Here is an 18,184-nt window from a genome sequence, read left to right as displayed (position 1 = left end):
ATTTTAATGAGGGAAATAAGTATTTGACCCCTCTGCAAAACATGACTTAGTACTTGGTGGCAAAACCCTTGTTGGCAATCACAGAGGTCAGACGTTTCTTGTAGTTGGCCACCAGGTTTGCACACATCTCAGGAGGGATTTTGTCCCACTCCTCTTTGCAGATCTTCTCCAAGTCATTAAGGTTTCGAGGCTGACGTTTGGCAACTCGAACCTTCAGCTCCCTCCACAGATTTTCTATGGGATTAAGGTCTGGAGACTGGCTAGGCCACTCCAGGACCTTAATGTGCTTCTTCTTGAGCCACTCCTTTGTAGCCTTGTCCTTGTGTTTTGGGTCATTGTCATGCTGGAATACCCATCCACGACCCATTTTCAATGCCCTGGCTGAGGTAAGGAGGTTCTCACCCAAGATTTGACGGTACATGGCCCCGTCCATCGTCCCTTTGATGCGGTGAGGTTGTTCTGTCCCCTTAGCAGAAAAACACCCCCAAAGCATAATGTTTCCACCTCCATGTTTGAAAGTGGGGATGGTGTTCTTGGGGTCATAGGCAGCATTCCTCCTCCTCCAAACACGGCGATGGTGAGTTGATGCCAAAGAGCTCGATTTTGGTCTCATCTGACCACAACACTTTCACCCAGTTCTCCTCTGAATCATTCAGATGTTCATTGGCAAACTTCAGATGGCCCTGTATATGTGCTTTCTTGAGCAGGGGGACCTTGCGGGCACTGCAGGATTTCAGTCCTTCACGGCGTATTGTGTTACCAATTGTTTTCTTGGTGACTATGGTTCCAGCTGCCTTGAGATCATTGACAATATCCTCCTGTGTAGTTCTGGGCTGATTCCTCACCGTTCTCATGGTCATTGCAACTCCCAGGCTGAGGGAGATTTAAAGTTATTTTGTGTTTCTTCCATTTGCTTCCATTTGCGAATAATCGCACCAACTGTTGTCACCTTCTCACCAAGCTGCTTGGCGATGGTCTTGTAGCCCATTCCAGCCTTGTGTAGGTCTACAATCTTGTCCCTGACATCCTTGGAGAGCTCTTTGGTCTTGGCCATGGTGGAGAGTTTGGAATCTGATTGATTGATTGCTTCTGTGGACAGGTGTCTTTTATACAGGTAACAAGCTGAGATTAGGAGCACTCCCTTTAAGAGTGTTCTCCTACTCTCAGCTCGTTACCTGTATAAAAGACACCTGGGGTCCAGAAATCTTTCTGATTGAGATGGGGTCAAATACTTATTTCCCTCATTAAAATGCAAATCAATTTATAAAATTTTTGACATGTGTTTTTCTGGATTTTGTTGTTGTTATTCTGTCTCTCACTGTTCAAATAAACCTACCATTAAAATTATAGACTGATCATGTCTTTGTCAGTGGGCAAACGTACAAGATCAGCAGGGGATCAAATACTTTTTTCCCTCACTGTATTCTCCATGTCAATATATTGTTTGTACCTTTTAATTTATTGTGGATTTATTTTACAGTTGAAGTCGGAAGTTTACATACACTTACTTAGGTTGGAGTCATTCAAACTCGTTTTTCAACCACTCCACAAATTTCTTGTTAACGAACTATAGTTTTGGCAAGTCGGTTAGGACATCTACTTTGTGCTTGACACAAGTAATCTTTCCAACAATTGTTTACAAACAGATTATTTCACTTATAATTCACTGTATCACAATTCCAGTGGATCAGAAGTTTACAAACACTAAGTTGACTGTGCCCTTAAACAGCTTGGAAAATTCCAGAAAATGATGTAATGGCTATAGAAGCTTCTGATAGGCTAATTGACATCATTTGAGTCAATTGGAGGTGAACCTGTGGATGTATTTCAAGGCCTACCTTCATACTCAGTGCCTCTTTGCTTGACTTCATGGGAAAATCAAAAGAAATAATCCAAGAACTCAGAAAAAAATTTGTAGACTTCCATAAGTCTGGTTCATCCTTGGGAGCAATTTCCAAACGCCTGAAGGTACCACGTTCATCTTTACAAACAATAGTACACAAGTATAAACACCATGGGACCACGCAGCCGTCATAACGCTCAGGAAGGAGACGCGTTCTATCTCCTAGAGATGAACGTACTTTGGTGCGAAAAGTGCAAATCAATCTCAGAACAACAGCAAAGGACCTTGTGAAGATGTTGGAGGAAACCGGTACAAAAGTATCTATATCCACAGTAAAACAAGTCCTATATCGACATAACCTGAAAGGCCGCTCAGCAAGGAAGAAGCCACTGCTCCAAAACCGCCATAAAGAAGCAAGACTACGGTTTGCAACTGCACATGGGGACAAAGATTGTACTTTTTGGAGAAATGTCCTCTGGTCTGATGAAACAAAATTAGAACTGTTTGGCCATAATGACCATCGTTATGTTTGGAGGAAAAAGGGGGAAGAATTGCAAGCCGAAGATCACCATCCCAACCGTGAAGCACTGGGGTGGCAGCATCATGCTGTGGGGGTGCACTTCACAAAGTAGATGGCATCATGAGGAAGGAAAATTATGTGGATATATTCAAGCAACATCTCAAGACATCAGTCAGGAAGTTAAAACTTGGTCGCAAATGAGTCTTCCAAATGGACAATGACCCCAAGCATACTTCCAAAGTTGTGGCAAAATGGCTTAAGGACAACAAAGTCAAGTTATTGGAGTGGCCATCACAAAGCCCTGACCTCAATCCTATAGAAAATGTGTGGGCAGAACTGAAAAAGCGTGTGCGAGCAAGGAGGCCTACAAACCTGAGTCAGTTACACCAACTCTGTCAGGTGGAATGGGCCAAAATTCACCCAACTTATTGTGGGAAGCTTGTGGAAGGCTACCCGAAACGTTTGACCCAAGTTAAACAATTTAAAGGCAATGCAACCAAATACTAATTGAGTGTATGTAAACTTCTGACCCACTGGGAATGTGATGAAAGAAATAAAAGCTGAAATAAATCATTCTCTCTACTATTATTTTGACATTTCAAATTTTTTAAATAAAGTGGTGATCCTAATTGTTACTAGGATTAAATGTCAGGAATTGTGAAAAACTGAGTTTAAATGTATTTGGCTAAGGTGTATGTAAACTTCCGACATGAACTGTATATGACTTAGTATTACTGCAACGTTGAGGAAGAGCTTGCGAGCAAGCTTTTCACTGTACTGTTTACACCTGATGTATCCTGTGCAACTGACAGATAAACTGTGATGTAATCTGAAATAGATGCGAATTTGTCAAATAGAAGGTCTAAATGTCCATTTGACCCAGAATAACGGAAGAGGAATGACATTAAGTCCTGAAAGACACTCGCCAACTGGCCGTCAGGAGTGTTTTTTGGTTGCCCGAAGATTATGATCACTTGCCCGGAAATGTTCACCTACACACAGGGGAGGAACCAGAAAGACCATACTACTGAAAGGATGTGTACATCTCTGTGTGACGTTTGAGACATTCTTAAAACATGGGTAGGGCTCCTTTTAAAAGGCCTGGCATCCTTTCATTACTTACAGTACTACAACAAGCAACTCGATCCACTTACCAACACAACCACGTGAGAGACAGCTTCAATGGATTTTGGTAAGTCAACTAACACTGCTCGTTGCAAGATTTTTGATCAAATTTAGATGATGAAAAATGTGGATATTGCCTTGTCAAGGTACCCTATGTCATGTTTAGTGACAGAGGGTCATATAGTACAGTGAATGGGTAATTGGGTGACTTGACTTGTAGAATGTAACATTTTCTTACAAAGAAAGATAATTATTGTTGGTGTATGTTCATCTGTTAAATTAATATTATTGATATTCTAATTCCTAAGTCTGTGGTCTTTGGCCTGTTTCTCTCTGCATATTATTTCTGCATTATGCATGGTGATAGGCTACAAGTGTTTTCTCTATCCAGTGGTCTCAACTAGCCCAACTGACAGTCTGTTTCTGCTCACAACACCAATGACATCTCAGTGAACAGACTGATAGTCAGGAGAGGTCAGTCCTTCCTGGTCACCTTTGACCTCCATGGCCCCTTCAGGCCCACAACAGACATGCTGGAGCTGATGGTGGAGACAGGTGAGCTATCTAGAATAGAATATAGAATCACTTTATTTATCTCTGCTATTTATTAGAGCTGTTTGTATTAGAGGTTTCCCGGACTCAGATTATGCTAGTCCTGGACTAAAACACACTAGGATTAATCTAGGCTAGGGAAGGGAAACCGGCCCTATGTGGATCCCCTTTGACAAGACAGACACATGCAGTAATAATTACATTAAAACTAATCCTTGTATGCGTTGTAAATAGCTGAATTGGGGTCAATTAAATCTAATCTAAAGACTGAATTGCACCACTTTCAGGACTTGAGATACCTCCACTTGTACTGTATATGTAATGCTGACATCAAAGTTATGCAGACAGAAAATATAGAATCTTATTGGACAAATACACTGAGTGTACAAAACATTAAGAACACCTACTCTTTCCATGACATAGACTGACCAGGTGAATCCAGGTGAAAGCTGTGATCCCTTATTGAATCCACTTCAATAAGAGAGGAGACAGGTTAAAGAAGGATTTTTAAGCCTTGAGACAACTGAGACATGGATTGTGTATGTGTGCCATTCAGAGGGTGAATGGGCAATACAATAGATTTAAGTACCTTTGAACAGGGTATGGTAGTAGGTGCCAGGCACACCGGTTTGACTGTGTCAAGAACTGCAATGCTCCTGGGTTTTTCACGCTCAACAGTTTCCCATGTTTATCAAGAATAGTCCATCACCCAAAGGACATCCAGCCAACTTGACACAACTGTGAGAAGCATTGACATTAACATGGACTAGCATCCCTGAGGAACGCTTTTGACACCATGTAGAGTCCATGCCCCAACGAATTGAGGCTGTTCTGAAGGCGAAAGGAGACAACTCAATATTAGGAAGGTGTTCCTAATGTGTTGTACACTGTGTATAGTACCTCACTATTTCAGAAATTTTCTTCCATTTGGTTCCTACTGAACACTACCCAAAACTCATCCTCCCTTCTCAATCCAGGGCCCCAGCCATCTGTGGCATTGGGGACCAGGTCAGTGTTCGGGATACCTGAGGGCCGTGGGAAGGGTTCCTCCTGGAAGGTTGAGGTTCACCCGGGCTCAGTGCTCCTGGAGGGCTCAATCACTCTGGACATCACCAGCCCAGCAGATGCCCCAGTGGGAGAGTACAGCCTGTCTGTAAAGACCAGCGCCAACGCCACAGTGGGCAGAAGCCTGGGCAAGCTCCTTCTGCTGTTTAACCCCTGGTGCCAAGGTAAACACAATTCAATTCAAAACAACTTTATTACATCTTACATCTGTACACTTCCTGTGAACGAGATTTGAGAGTACGGTAAAGCAGATTTAATGCATTATAATGGAGTATAACGAATTCATAAAAATTTTAACTAGAACTGTGATAAATTAACTATTTTAATCACACAAAGGAGAACAAATGTGGTGAATGCATCAATACAGCCATGGTAACTATTTGATACAGTATCTGGAGGGTGTGAAATGCTGCATTCCTGAATGTTCTTATCAGTTTAAAAGCTGAAAATGGCTAACTTTACAGAGATTGTTGTAACCCATGTCTCTGTATGGGTTGGGAAGACCCCTCATAATTGTTTTGGAACATAATAGCCCATATACACAGATGCAAACAATGGGCCACAACATCCAGTGCCACAGTATATGAATGACAGTCTGTAGTTATGAATGCCATTCTCTAATATCAAAGTGGTGGCATTGCTGTTGAAACCATGTGATGAGTTCATTGGTAGCACAGCCTGGTAGCACAGCTTGGTAACATCCTGGTAACAGCCTAGTAACAGCCTGGTAACATCCTGGTAACACAGCCTGGTAACATCCTGGTAACACAGCCTGGTAACACAGCCTGGTAACATCCTGGTAACATCTTGGTAACACAGCCTGGTAACACAGCCTGGTACCATCCTGGTAACACAGCCTGGTAACACAGCCTGGTACCATCCTGGTAACACAGCCTGGTAACACAGCCTGGTAACATCCTGGTAACATCTTGGTAACACAGCCTGGTAACACAGCCTGGTAACACAGCCTGGTAACATCCTGGTACCATCCTGCTAACACAGCCTGGTAACATCCTGCTAACACAGCCTGGTAACATCCTGGTAACACAGCCTGGTAACATCCTGGTAACATCCTGGTAACACAGCCCGGTAACACTACATTCTAGCGTGGGAGACAGTGGTCATAACACAGTAACAGCATGATAACATGTTAAAGTTACCCCTTCATTTCATTTTGTATAATAATGTATTTTTTATTTATCATTTATTTAACCAGCCAAGTCAGTTGAACAAATTCTTATAATTCATGTTTTGAAACTGCTGTATTTTGTGGCGGGCTGTAGAGGACTGGGTGCATCTACCTGAAGAGGAGGAGAGGCAGGAGTATGTGATGAGAGAACAAGGCCTGGTGTACAGAGGTTCTGAAAAATACATCAGCTCCCTGGCGTGGGACTTCGGACAGGTACACAGAACAAACAATACAGTATTGTACAGTTGAAAAGTGCTGCTTATAACATATAGGGCTGGTTTCCTGGATACAGATTAAGCCTATTCCTCGACTAAAAAGCAAACTCAATGGAGAATCTCCACCAATAATTATTTTGACTCTAGATAAATCCAGGACTAATCTGTTGCCCGGGAAACCGCCCCCAAGTGTTACACAACGATATTTTAGTCTACGTGATTGGCTAGAGTCATGTGTGGCTCCGTTGGTAAAGCATGGCGCTTGCAACGCCAGCGTTGTGGGTTTCGATTACCACGGGAGACCAATACGAACATTTATCCACTCAATACTGTAAATCGCTCTGGATAAGAGCGTCTGCTAAATTACTAAAATGTATGTAAGTATAGACAAGACATTTTAGAAGTTGTTGTAGGCTACCTAGCTAACGTGCCCAAATGTATTGTTTCTCCAGTTTGAAGACGATATAGTGGACATTTGCCTGAAGCTGCTTGACGTGAACCCCAAGTGTCTGAGAGACCCCGCCAAGGACTTCTCTGCTCGTTGCAACCCCATCTATGTCAGTAGGGTGGTCAGTGCCATGGTAAGACTGGAGATCTGACCCCCACTAGTAACAGCGACAACATTATTGAACCCCACTAGTAACAGCGACAACATTATTGAACCCCACTAGTAACAGGAAACACGTTTCCATCCAATCTTGTTATGCGAGTAAAGTACATGTCAGATAAAACATTTCATGACAGTGCTGATGGAAAATGTTTTCGGTAAACTTTCCAAATGTTGACAAAACAAAATACACTAGACAAGGTGGGATCTTTTTGTGTCGGTAAAATGAAGTATGAGAGAAATGTTGGTGGAAATGCTTTTATGCGCAAATATTGATTTAATAATCATCATTTCGAAGTAAACATGGAGTCACGTAATGACAATGACTCATCGGGAAAGCATGCAGTTTATTAGGCTACAGATGAAGAAATGAATGATGAACTTCACAGGGTGCTGAATGTGCAAGGTGATAAGCTTGATATTTCTTTATAATAAATATCGAGGGCCTTATTCTGGTAACATGATCCTCGATGCTTGGCTGTCCTCGTTTGACAAATAAAAAATAATCTCATCATGTAGGCTAAAGTGCATTCGGAAAGTTCAGACCCCTGGACCTTTTTCCACATTTTGTTACATTACAGCCTTATTCTAAAATTGATTAAATAGTTTTTCCCCTTATCAATCTACACACAATACCCCATAATGACAAAGCAAAAACACGTTTTTAGAAATTTGAGCAAATGTATATATAAAATAAAAAAAACGGAAATATCACATTTACATAAATATTCAGACCCTTTACTCAGTACTTTGTTAAAGCACCTTTGGCAGCGATTACAGCCTGGAGTCTTCTTGCGTATGATGCTACAAGCTTGGCACACCTGTATTAGGCGAGTTTCTCCCATTCTTCTCTGCAGATCCTCTCAAGCTCTGTCAGATTGGATGGGGAGTGTCGCTCCTCAGCTATTTTCAGGTCTCTCCAGAGAACCTTTGCCCCAGTCTGAGGTCCTGAGCGCTCTGGAGCAGGTTTTCATCAAGGATCTTCTATGTACTTTGCTCCTTTCATCATTCCCTCGATCCTGACTAGTCTCCTAGTCCCTGCCGCTGAAAAACATTCCCACAGCATGATGCTGCCACCACCATGCCAGGTTTCCTCCAGACGTGACGCTTGGCATTCAGGCCAAAGAATTCAATCTTGGTTTCATCAGACCAGAGAATCTTGTTTCTCATGGTCTGAGAGTCATTTTGGTGCCTTTTGGCAAACTCCAAGCGGGCTGTCATGTGCCTTTTACTGAGGACGGGCTTCCGTCTGGCCACTCTACCATAAAGGCCTGATTGGTGGAGTGCTGCAGACATGGTTGTCCTTCTGGAAGGTTCTCACATCTCCACAGAGGAACTCTGGAGCTCTGTCAGAGTGACCATCAGGTTCTCGGTCACCTCCCTGACCAAGGCCCTTCTCCCCCGATTGCTAAGTTTGGCCGGGCGACCAGCTCTAGGAAGAGTCTTGGTGGTTCCAAACTACTTCCATTTAAGAATTATGGAGGCCACTGTGATCTTGGGGACCTTCAATGCTGCAGACATTTTTTGTTACCTTTCCCCAAATCTGTGCCTTGACACAATCCTGTCTTGGAGCTCTATGGACAATTCCTTCAACCTCATGGCTTGGTTTTTGCTCTGACATGCACTGTCAACTGTGGGACCTTATATAGACAGGTGTGTGCCTTTCCAAATCATGTCCAATCAATCGAATTTACCACAGGTGGACTCCCGTCAAGTTGTATAAACATCTCAAGGATCATCAATGGAAACAGGATGCATCTGAGCTCAATTTCAAGTCTCATAGCTAAGGGTCTGATTACTTATGTAAATAAGGTATTTCTGTTTTTTATTTGTAATACATTTGCAAAAAAAATCTAAAACCCTGTTTTCACTTCGTCATTATGGGGTATTGTGTGTAGATTGATTAAGATTTTTATTTATTTAATCCATTATAGAATAAGGCTGTAACTTAACAAAATGTGGAAAAAGTAATTGGGTCTGAATACTTTCCGAATGCACCGTATACCCGCAATGTATCTGCGAGCTGTGCCAATACCAGAGTGGGAACATTCGCTACATAAAGAATTTAACCGCAAAAGGTATTTTTATGTCCACTATGTCATCACCCCACAGCCTTTTATCCGAAAAAAGTATATTTAATGGAAACACATCTCTGGTGGGAAAATGCACATATTGTTTTTATGCAGATTTTTGAATATTCGCATGAAAATCTGTCACCAATTGGATGGAAATTCTAGCTAGTGACAACATTATTGAACCCCACTAGTAACAGTGACAACGTTATTGAACCCCACTAGTAACAGTGATCACATTATTGAACCCCACTAGTAACAGTGACAACGTTATGGAACCCCACTAGTAACAGTGATAACATTATTGAACCCCACTAGTAACAGTGACAACATTATTGAACCCCACTAGTAACAGTGACAACGTTATTGAACCCCACTAGTAACAGTGACAACATTATTGAACCCCACTAGTAACAGTGACAACGTTATTGAACCCCACTAGTAACAGTGACAACATTATTGAACCCCACTAGTAACAGTGACAACATTATTGAACCCCACTAGTAACAGTGACAACGTTATTGAACCCCACTAGTAACAGTGACAACATTATTGAACCCCACTAGTAACAGTGACAACATTATTGAACCCCACTAGTAACAGTGACAACATTATTGAACCCCACTAGTAACAGTGACAACATTATTGAACCCCACTAGTAACAGTGACAACATTATTGAACCCCACTAGTAACACTGACAACATTATTGAACCCCACTAGTAACACTGACAACATTATTGAACCCCACTAGTAACAGTGATAACATTATTGAACCCCACTAGTAACAGTGACAACGTTATTGAACCCCACTAGTAACAGTGACAACGTTATTGAACCCCACTAGTAACAGTGACAACATTATTGAACCCCACTAGTAACAGTGACAACATTATTGAACCCCACTAGTAACAGTGACAACATTATTGAACCCCACTAGTAACAGTGACAACATTATTGAACCCCACTAGTAACAGTGACATTCTTTAATCATCATAAGGTCATAGTACTGTATGAACAGCATAAGAAAATACATTGGTTCATTTCTGGAACGTCATCTAGCCCTGTTCACTATAAATGGGTCCAGTGCAACTAAGTAAGGTGTTGTTGCACATATAGGACTGGTTTCCCGGACCCAGATTAAACCTAGTCCTGGACTAAAAATAACTTTCCACACTGAGTTTTTTAGTCCAAGGCTCAATCTAGATCCACGAAACCAACTACATTTGAGATATTACAAAAACACATTCACTCAGCCAAATGACAGTTCTGAAATTTATAATTTTAACATTATTTTCCTTGCCCAGATCAACGCTAATGATGACAGAGGTGTCCTGTTGGGGCGGTGGGATGGTCAATACAATGGTGGCGTGTCCCCCACTCACTGGAACGGCAGTGTGGAGGTACTAAGGAGGTGGCTCAACAATGGAGGCAATCCAGTCAAGTATGGCCAGTGTTGGGTGTTCGCCGCTGTAATGTGCACAGGTAGCCTATCACTGTCCAATCGCTCTTAAATTCTTATTTTAGTCAATCAATCAATACAACAGTATTTAAATAGCGCTGACTGTACTGCAAGCGCTCAGACCCAGGGTTGTGATTGGTTTTGAGAGGGATGGCAAGAATACCCACCATCTGTGTCCGATTCACCTCTGACCAGAGGAGAGAGGCTGGGTGTCAATGCCTTGGATGTCTTTATTTAGTTAACCAGTATCCTTTGGATGTCTTTATTTAGTTAACCAGTATCCTTTGGATGTCTTTATTTAGTTAACCAGTATCCTTTGGATGTCTTTATTTAGTTAACCACTATGCCTTCTATGTGTTGTTTTTGTTAACCAGTATGCCTGAAATGTATTTCCATGTCAGTACTGAGGTGTTTGGGAATCCCATGTCGAGTGGTTACCAACTTCCAGTCAGCCCACGACACCGACAAAAACCTGACAATTGACGACTTCTTCTCCGACAATGGAGTCAGACCCAAACAGAGCCAAGACAGTGTATGGTAAATGCAACATCAGGTCATTGTGGCTACAGTATGAAGAGTGATGCCAATAGCATGATGTTTTAAAGACTGGTGTTTCTGCTCAGGAACTACCATGTGTGGGTGGAGGCCTGGATGAGACGGCCCGATCTCTCAGGAGACTCCTTATATGACGGCTGGCAGGCTGTGGACCCTACCCCTCAGGAGAAAAGCACTGGTATGGTCTAACTTCCATCTCATCTCACACTAACATACATAATAACACACTTCTGGAGTATGTATGTATTGTATGTTGTGTTATTGTGCAGATGGTGCTGAGTTTGTGTCCTGGGTCTGGGAGACATGAAGGGAACTCCCTGTTATACACTCATGTTGTTTTCCCTTCCTCTCCCCCAGGTGTTTACTGCTGCGGCCCTGCTCCAGTCAAGGCCATACTGCAGGGTCACATTGACCTCAAATACGATGTGCCCTTTGTCTTCGCCGAAGTCAACGCCGACCGTGTAACCTGGATGGTGTTCGCTGACGGCTCCAAGAAAAAGATCTTAACGGACACTGGGTCCGTAGGCCAGAACATCACCACAAAGGCAGTGGGCAGCGACAAGAGAGTGGACATCACGGCCAACTATAAATATGCAGAGGGTTGGTATTGAATGAACTGAGAGAGTCTGACTATATCTACAAAGGTTGACTTGTCAGATGTTTTCTTTAAAAAACGTCCTGGAGGTTAAATGTCAAAAGTCAGCCACTAGCTTTTTAGGACCAGTTCTGTATGGAGTAACGCTAAGGCTGTCCAATCTCCACCCTTTTATACATTTTGGCTGTTGAACTGTTATCAATTGATTTCCGAAATAATGCAGCGTTACAAGGGTTATGCCTATCATAAGGGTAGAAGCGTATTTTATGTCTTTGAGAGCTAGGGTTGGTCTGGGAAATAGTTCTGTACTTTTTTAAGAGATGAGTTAGAAAGGGGCTGTGTCCACCTGTCGCAAGACATAATTCTCCTAGGTGAGTGAGGGCAACTGCTTGAGTCACCAGCTACTCATCCAAAATGTCACCCATTTAAAACAGGCACGAAAAAGGAGAGGACTGTGTACAATAACGCAGCGAACAGAGTCAACAATCTCGAAGACAAACCTTCTGATGTTTCCATGAAAATCGTGGAGCTAACCAAGCCGCTCAGCGGCAAAGACATCGACCTCAAGCTTGTACTGAACAGCGACGACCGTGAGACTCGGACACTAGTGATCCATGTCAACGTTCAGGCCATGAGATACACCGGCATTCCATCCTCCAAGATACAGACCGAATTGAAAGAACAGAAGCTCCGTCCCAACCAAGGTAGAGTGAAAATGTTTCAAACTCTTTCCATGAGTAGGCCTACAAGGCTGAACTAACAAAGGGGGGCATTTACATCACAGAACAAAGGGAACTGAAACACTTCTCAAAACCAAGAACACATTGCAGCTATTTACTTTCATAATTCTTTGTCAACATCCTTGGTTTGACGCATGCATCAATCTCAATGATTGATTATGTCACAAAGGTGGTGTATTTCAGGAGTGCATATAGATAGCATTTACAGTTGAAGTCGGAAGTTTGCATACACCTTAGCCAAATACATTTAAACTCAGTTTTTCACAATTCCTGACATTTAATCCTAGTAAAAATTCCCTGTCTTAGGTCAGTTAGGATCACCACTTTATTTCAAGAATGTGAAATGTCAGAATAATAGTAGAGAGAATTATTTATTTCAGCTTTTATTTCTTTCATCACATTCCCAGTGGGTCAGAAGTTTACATACACTCAATTAGTATTTGGTAGCATTGCCTTTAAATTGCTTAACTTGGAAAAAACATTTCGGGTAGTCTTCCACAAGCTTCCCACAATAAGTTGGGTGAATTTTGTCCCATTCCTGCTGACAGAGCTGGTGTAACTGAGTCAGGTTTGTAGGCCTCCTTGCTCGCACACGCTTTTTCAGTTCTGCCCACAAATGTTCTATAGGATTGAGGTCAGGGCTTTGTGATGGCCACTCCAATACCTTGACTTTGTTGTCCTTAAGCCATTTTGCCACAACTTTGGAAGTATGCTTGGGGTCATTGTCCATTTGGAAGACCCATTTGCGACCAAGCTTTAACTTCCTGACTGATGTATTGAGATATTGCTTCAATATATTCACATCATTTTCCTTCCTCATGATGCCATCTATTTTGTGAAGTGCACCAGTCCCTCCTGCAGCAAAGCACCCCCACAGCATGATGCTGCCACCCCCGTGCTTCACGGTTGGGATGGTGTTCTTCGGCTTGCAAGTGTCCCCCTTTTTCCTCCAAACATAACGATGGTCATTATGGCCAAACCGTTCTATTTTTGTTTAATCAGACCAGAGGACATTTCTCCAAAAAGTATGATCTTTGTCCCCATGTGCAGTTGCAAACCGTAGTCTGGCTTTTTTATGGCGGTTTTGGAGCAGTGGCTTCTTCCTTGCTGAGCGGCCTTTCAGGTTATGTCGATATAGGACTCGTTTTACTGTGGATATAGATACTTTTGTACCTGTTTCCTCCAGCATCTTCACAAGGTCCTTTGCTGTTGTTCTGGGATTGATTTGCACTTTTCGCACCAAAGTATGTTCATCTCTAGGAGACAGAACTCGTCTCCTTCCTGAGCGGTATGATGGCTGCGTGGTCCCATGGTGTTTATACTTGTGTACTATTGTTTGTAAAGATGAACGTGGTACCTTCAGGCGTTTGGAAATTGTTCCCAAGGATGAACCAGACTTTTGGAGGTCTACAATTGTTTTTCTGAGGTCTTGGCTGATTTCTTTTGATTTTCCCATGATGTCAAGCAAAGAGGCACTGAGTTTGAAGGTAGGCCTTGAAATACATCCACAGGTACACCTCCAATTGACTCAAATTATGTCAATTAGCCTATCAGAAGCTTCTAAAGCCATGACATCATTTTCTGGAATTTTCCAAGCTGTTTAAAGGCACAGTCAACTGAGTGTATGTAAACTTCTGACCCAATGGAATTGTGATACCGTGAATTATAAGTGAAATAATCTGTCTGTAAACAATTGTTGGAAAAATAACTTGTGTCATGCACAAAGTAGATGTCCTAACTGACTTGCTAAAACTATCGTTTGTTAACAAGACATTTGTGGAGTGGTTGAAAAACGAGTTTTAATGACTTCAACCTAAGTGTATGTAAACTTCCGACTTCAACTGTAACTGGTAAATTTAACAAAGCTGTAAAGCTCATGTATAGCTGTGTAGCAAATCAACTGACACTAACTCTTATGGCTGTCAGGTTGCTAACGTTGTACTGAGGACACTACAGAATGTTAGGGTTGCTAACGTTGTACTGAGGACACTACAGAATGTTAGGGTTGCTAACGTTGTACTGAGGACACCACATAATGTTAGGGTTGCTAACGTTGTACTGAGGACACTACAGAATGTTAGGGTTGCTAACGTTGTACTGAGGACACTACAAAATGTTAGGGTTGCTAACGTTGTACTGAGGACACTACAGAATGTTAGGGTTGCTAACGTTGTACTGAGGACACCACAGAATGTTTGGGTTGCTAACGTTGTACTGAGGACACCACAGAATGTTAGGGTTGCTAACGTTGTACTGAGGACACCACAGAATGTTTGGGTTGCTAACGTTGTCATGAGGACACCACAGAATGTTAGCCTTTGTTATACATTGACAATCAAATGCATTGTCTGTGTTGGCAGATCTGATTATACCCATCCACATCCCCTTCTCTGTGTACGGTGAGAACATGCGGGAGAGCAACAGCATCAAGGTTTCGGCTGTGGTCACAGACAAGGACAACAGTGATGCAGTGTACATCACAGAGAAAGACATTGTGCCAGAGAGCCCTTCACTCACCATCAAAGTGAGTACTGTATATTCCCCAAATTGTAATTTCGCGCATCTGTCAGATCCTTAAGCCACTCCAATAACCCACTTAGAACAGCTCAACTTTCTCTGAGTGACATTCATTGGGGTCATTATGGAACAAGCCCCAAGGCTCTTTACGTTACCATTTCAAGTTTGTAGGTGGCAAACATACTAGTAGCGAGAATAGCAATTTGCAAGGAAAATAACGGTTGGCCTGTGAATAAAGGTGATGTGAAGATGAAAATCTAAAGTGTTGGACTGTCATCTGAACAATTGATCTATTCAATACAATGCCAATATCAGTAACAACCACTCAACTGGAGATGGGGTTTATTCAGTGTGATAGTTCTAATATAATATACTATCTAGCAGATGCTTTTATTCTGATGTTTCTTCTCTTTTAGGCCATTGGATCTGAATTGCAGTATAGTGACATGATGGCAGAGGTTGTGTTTGAGAACCCTCTATCCAAGGGTCTAAGAGACTGCTCCATCACAGTGACTGGCAGTGGCTTGCTGACAGAGACAATGGAAGCCAGGTAGGCCTATGTGACATTTCTCTGCCGTCTTTACGAGCAAGGTTTCGGTTTGTCATAAAACCTGAATCCATCCCACTGGGCAAAAACTGGTTGAATCAACGTTGTTTCCATGTAACTTCAACCAAAACAATCAATGTGATGACGTTGAATCAACATGGAAAACTGATTGGATTTGCAAAAAGTAAACTTTTTAACCTTTTTGTTGATTTCAAGTTGAATTCACGTTAGTTGACAACTCAACCAAATGTACACTACCGTTCAAAAGTTTAGGGTCACTTAGAAATGTTATTGTTTTCGAAAGAAAAGCAATTTTTTGTCCATGAAAATAACATCAAATTGATCAGAAATACAGTGTAGACATTGTTAATGTTGTAAATGGCTATTGTAGCTGGAAATGGCTGATTTTTAATGGAATATCTACATAGGCGTACAGAGGCCCATTATCAGCAACAATCAGTCCTGTGTTCCAATGGCATGTTGTGTTTGCTAATTCAAGTTTATCATTTTAAAAGGCTAATTGATCATTAGAAAACCCTTTTGCAATTATGTTAGCACAGCTGAAAACTGTTGTGCTGATTAAAGAAGCAATAAAACTGGCCTTCTTGAGACTAGTTGAGTATCTGGAGCATCAGCAATTGTGCGTTCGATTACAGGCTCAAAATGGCCAGAAACAAAGAACTTTCTTCTGAAACTCATCAGTCTATTCTTGTTCTGAGAAATGAAGGCTATTCCATGCGAGAAATTGCCAAGAAACTGAAGATCTTGTACAACGCTGTGTACTACTCCCTTCACAGAACAGCGCAAAGAAAAAGCCATATCTCAGACTGCCCATCTTAATCTTTTATTATTATTATCTGAGATATGGCTTTTTCTTTGCAACTCTGCCTAGAAGGTCAGTATCCCGGAGTCGCCTCTTCACTGTTGACGTTGAGACTGGTGTTTTGCGGGTACTATTTAATGAAGCTGCCAGTTGAGGACCTGTGAGGCGCCTGTTTCTTAAACTAGACACTCTAATGTATTTGTCCTCTTGCTCAGTTGTGCACCGGTTTGCGCTGTTCTGTGAAGGTAGTAGTACACAGCGTTGTACGAGATCTTCAGATCTTGGCAATTTCTCGCATCGAATAGCCTTCATTTCTCAGAACAAGAATAGACTGACGAGTTTCAGAAGAAAGTTCATTTTGAGCCTGTAATCGAACCCACAATTGCTGATGCTCCAGATACTCAACTAGTCTCAAGAAGGCCAGTTTTATTGCTTCTTTAATCAGCACAACAGTTTTCAGCTGTGCTAACATAATTGCAAAAGGGTTTTCTAATGATCAATTAGCCTTTTAAAATGATAAACTTGGATTAGCAAACACAACGTGCCATTGGAACACAGGACTGATGGTTGCTGATAATGGGCCTCTGTACGCCTATGTAGATATTCCATAAAAAATCTGCCGTTTTCAGCTAGTTGAGCCATTTACAACATTAACAATGTCTACACTGTATTTCTAATCAATTTGATGTTATTTTAATGGACAAAAAAAAAGCTTTTCTTTCTAAAACAAGGACATTTCTAAGTGACCCCAAACTTTTGAACGGTAGTGTAAATCAGAACTAGACGTTGAACTGACGTCTGTGCCCAGTGAGATGTGTCCAGACTTGAATCCTGGATGTGGATGGGGACCTATGTGGAACCAGTTTTTGCCCAGTGGGATGGATTCAGGTTTTATGAAAAACCGAAACCTTGCTCGTAAAGATGGCAATTTAGCTCTTAATCTCGGAAACCCAGAACAAAAATTATTCCGGTAATTGTGTCAGATGCTTGATTAGTTTCTGATGGAAGACTAGCGAAGTCACCACCCCCCTAAACAGAAACTCTCAGACCCCCTTCTGAAAACTTTCTGCTTGAAATCCCCGCCCTAAATAATTTCTTGAAATCCCCGCCCACACTTTCAGTACCACCTTCACCCAATCCTGATATGTTCAGATATCTAGTGAGAAAACCAAAGCACCGGAACTATGGTTCCTTTTTAGTTGTGGCATCACTGTCTTTTGACAGATGATTCAATACAATTTATGTTACGTAGTCTGTCCACAAGAGATAATTTAGCTCTTGGCTAAACTAGAAAGGACATGCATTTATGGGCTGTTCATGTGGTTAAAGCTGAGTTTTTCCATCTGAAATATTTTACACTACCTTGTGTGTTGAAGTTTAGAGATCTAAAGATGCTTTGAGGTATAATTTATTTCATGTGTCTCCTCAGAATTCCTTTCCTAAAACAAGGGCAACGGCTGCGTGTGAAGATGCCCTTTACTCCATACAGACCCGGTCCTAAGAAGCTAGTGGCCAACTTCAACTGTGACCAATTCAGGAACATTAAGGCAAGCTGCAATGTGGACATCCTACCTGTCACCAGTGCTGTCCCCCCACTGCCGTAGACAGTAAAGCCCTCGTGAGAATAACTATAATAACTCAAATAAGTTCTGCAATTTATACCGTATTATCCTGTTATATCGTATATCAGCCTTTGTTAAAGTATGGGTCGCGACACTGACCTGTTAATGGTGGGTCGCGATGTGTCAGAGTAAATGTA

At 41.9% G+C, this 18,184-nt stretch overlaps 1 protein-coding gene across 1 annotated transcript in view; it reads left to right on the top strand.

Moving 5' to 3' along the window:
• Nucleotides 1-18,184, top strand: part of LOC311134089 (protein-glutamine gamma-glutamyltransferase 2-like) — a gene marked incomplete at its 5' end in the record, with an annotated part of 23,607 nt that extends 5,423 nt beyond the window's left edge. The window contains 12 exons of the mRNA XM_084167679.1: nt 3,905-4,043; nt 5,018-5,269; nt 6,389-6,507; nt 6,962-7,090; nt 10,494-10,671; nt 11,050-11,185; nt 11,272-11,381; nt 11,561-11,803; nt 12,233-12,502; nt 14,899-15,062; nt 15,472-15,605; nt 17,855-18,184. Coding sequence (XP_084023805.1) covers nt 3,905-4,043; nt 5,018-5,269; nt 6,389-6,507; nt 6,962-7,090; nt 10,494-10,671; nt 11,050-11,185; nt 11,272-11,381; nt 11,561-11,803; nt 12,233-12,502; nt 14,899-15,062; nt 15,472-15,605; nt 17,855-18,029 — 2,049 coding nt within the window. The 3' untranslated portion in view covers nt 18,030-18,184. The remainder of the gene's footprint in view (nt 1-3,904; nt 4,044-5,017; nt 5,270-6,388; nt 6,508-6,961; nt 7,091-10,493; nt 10,672-11,049; nt 11,186-11,271; nt 11,382-11,560; nt 11,804-12,232; nt 12,503-14,898; nt 15,063-15,471; nt 15,606-17,854) is intronic.

The sequence above is a fragment of the Coregonus lavaretus genome, assembly GCF_964263955.1.
Source record: "Coregonus lavaretus genome assembly, chromosome: 8".
In the NCBI taxonomy this organism is placed as follows: domain Eukaryota; kingdom Metazoa; phylum Chordata; class Actinopteri; order Salmoniformes; family Salmonidae; genus Coregonus; species Coregonus lavaretus.
This window is presented reverse-complemented; position numbering and strand designations above follow the sequence as displayed.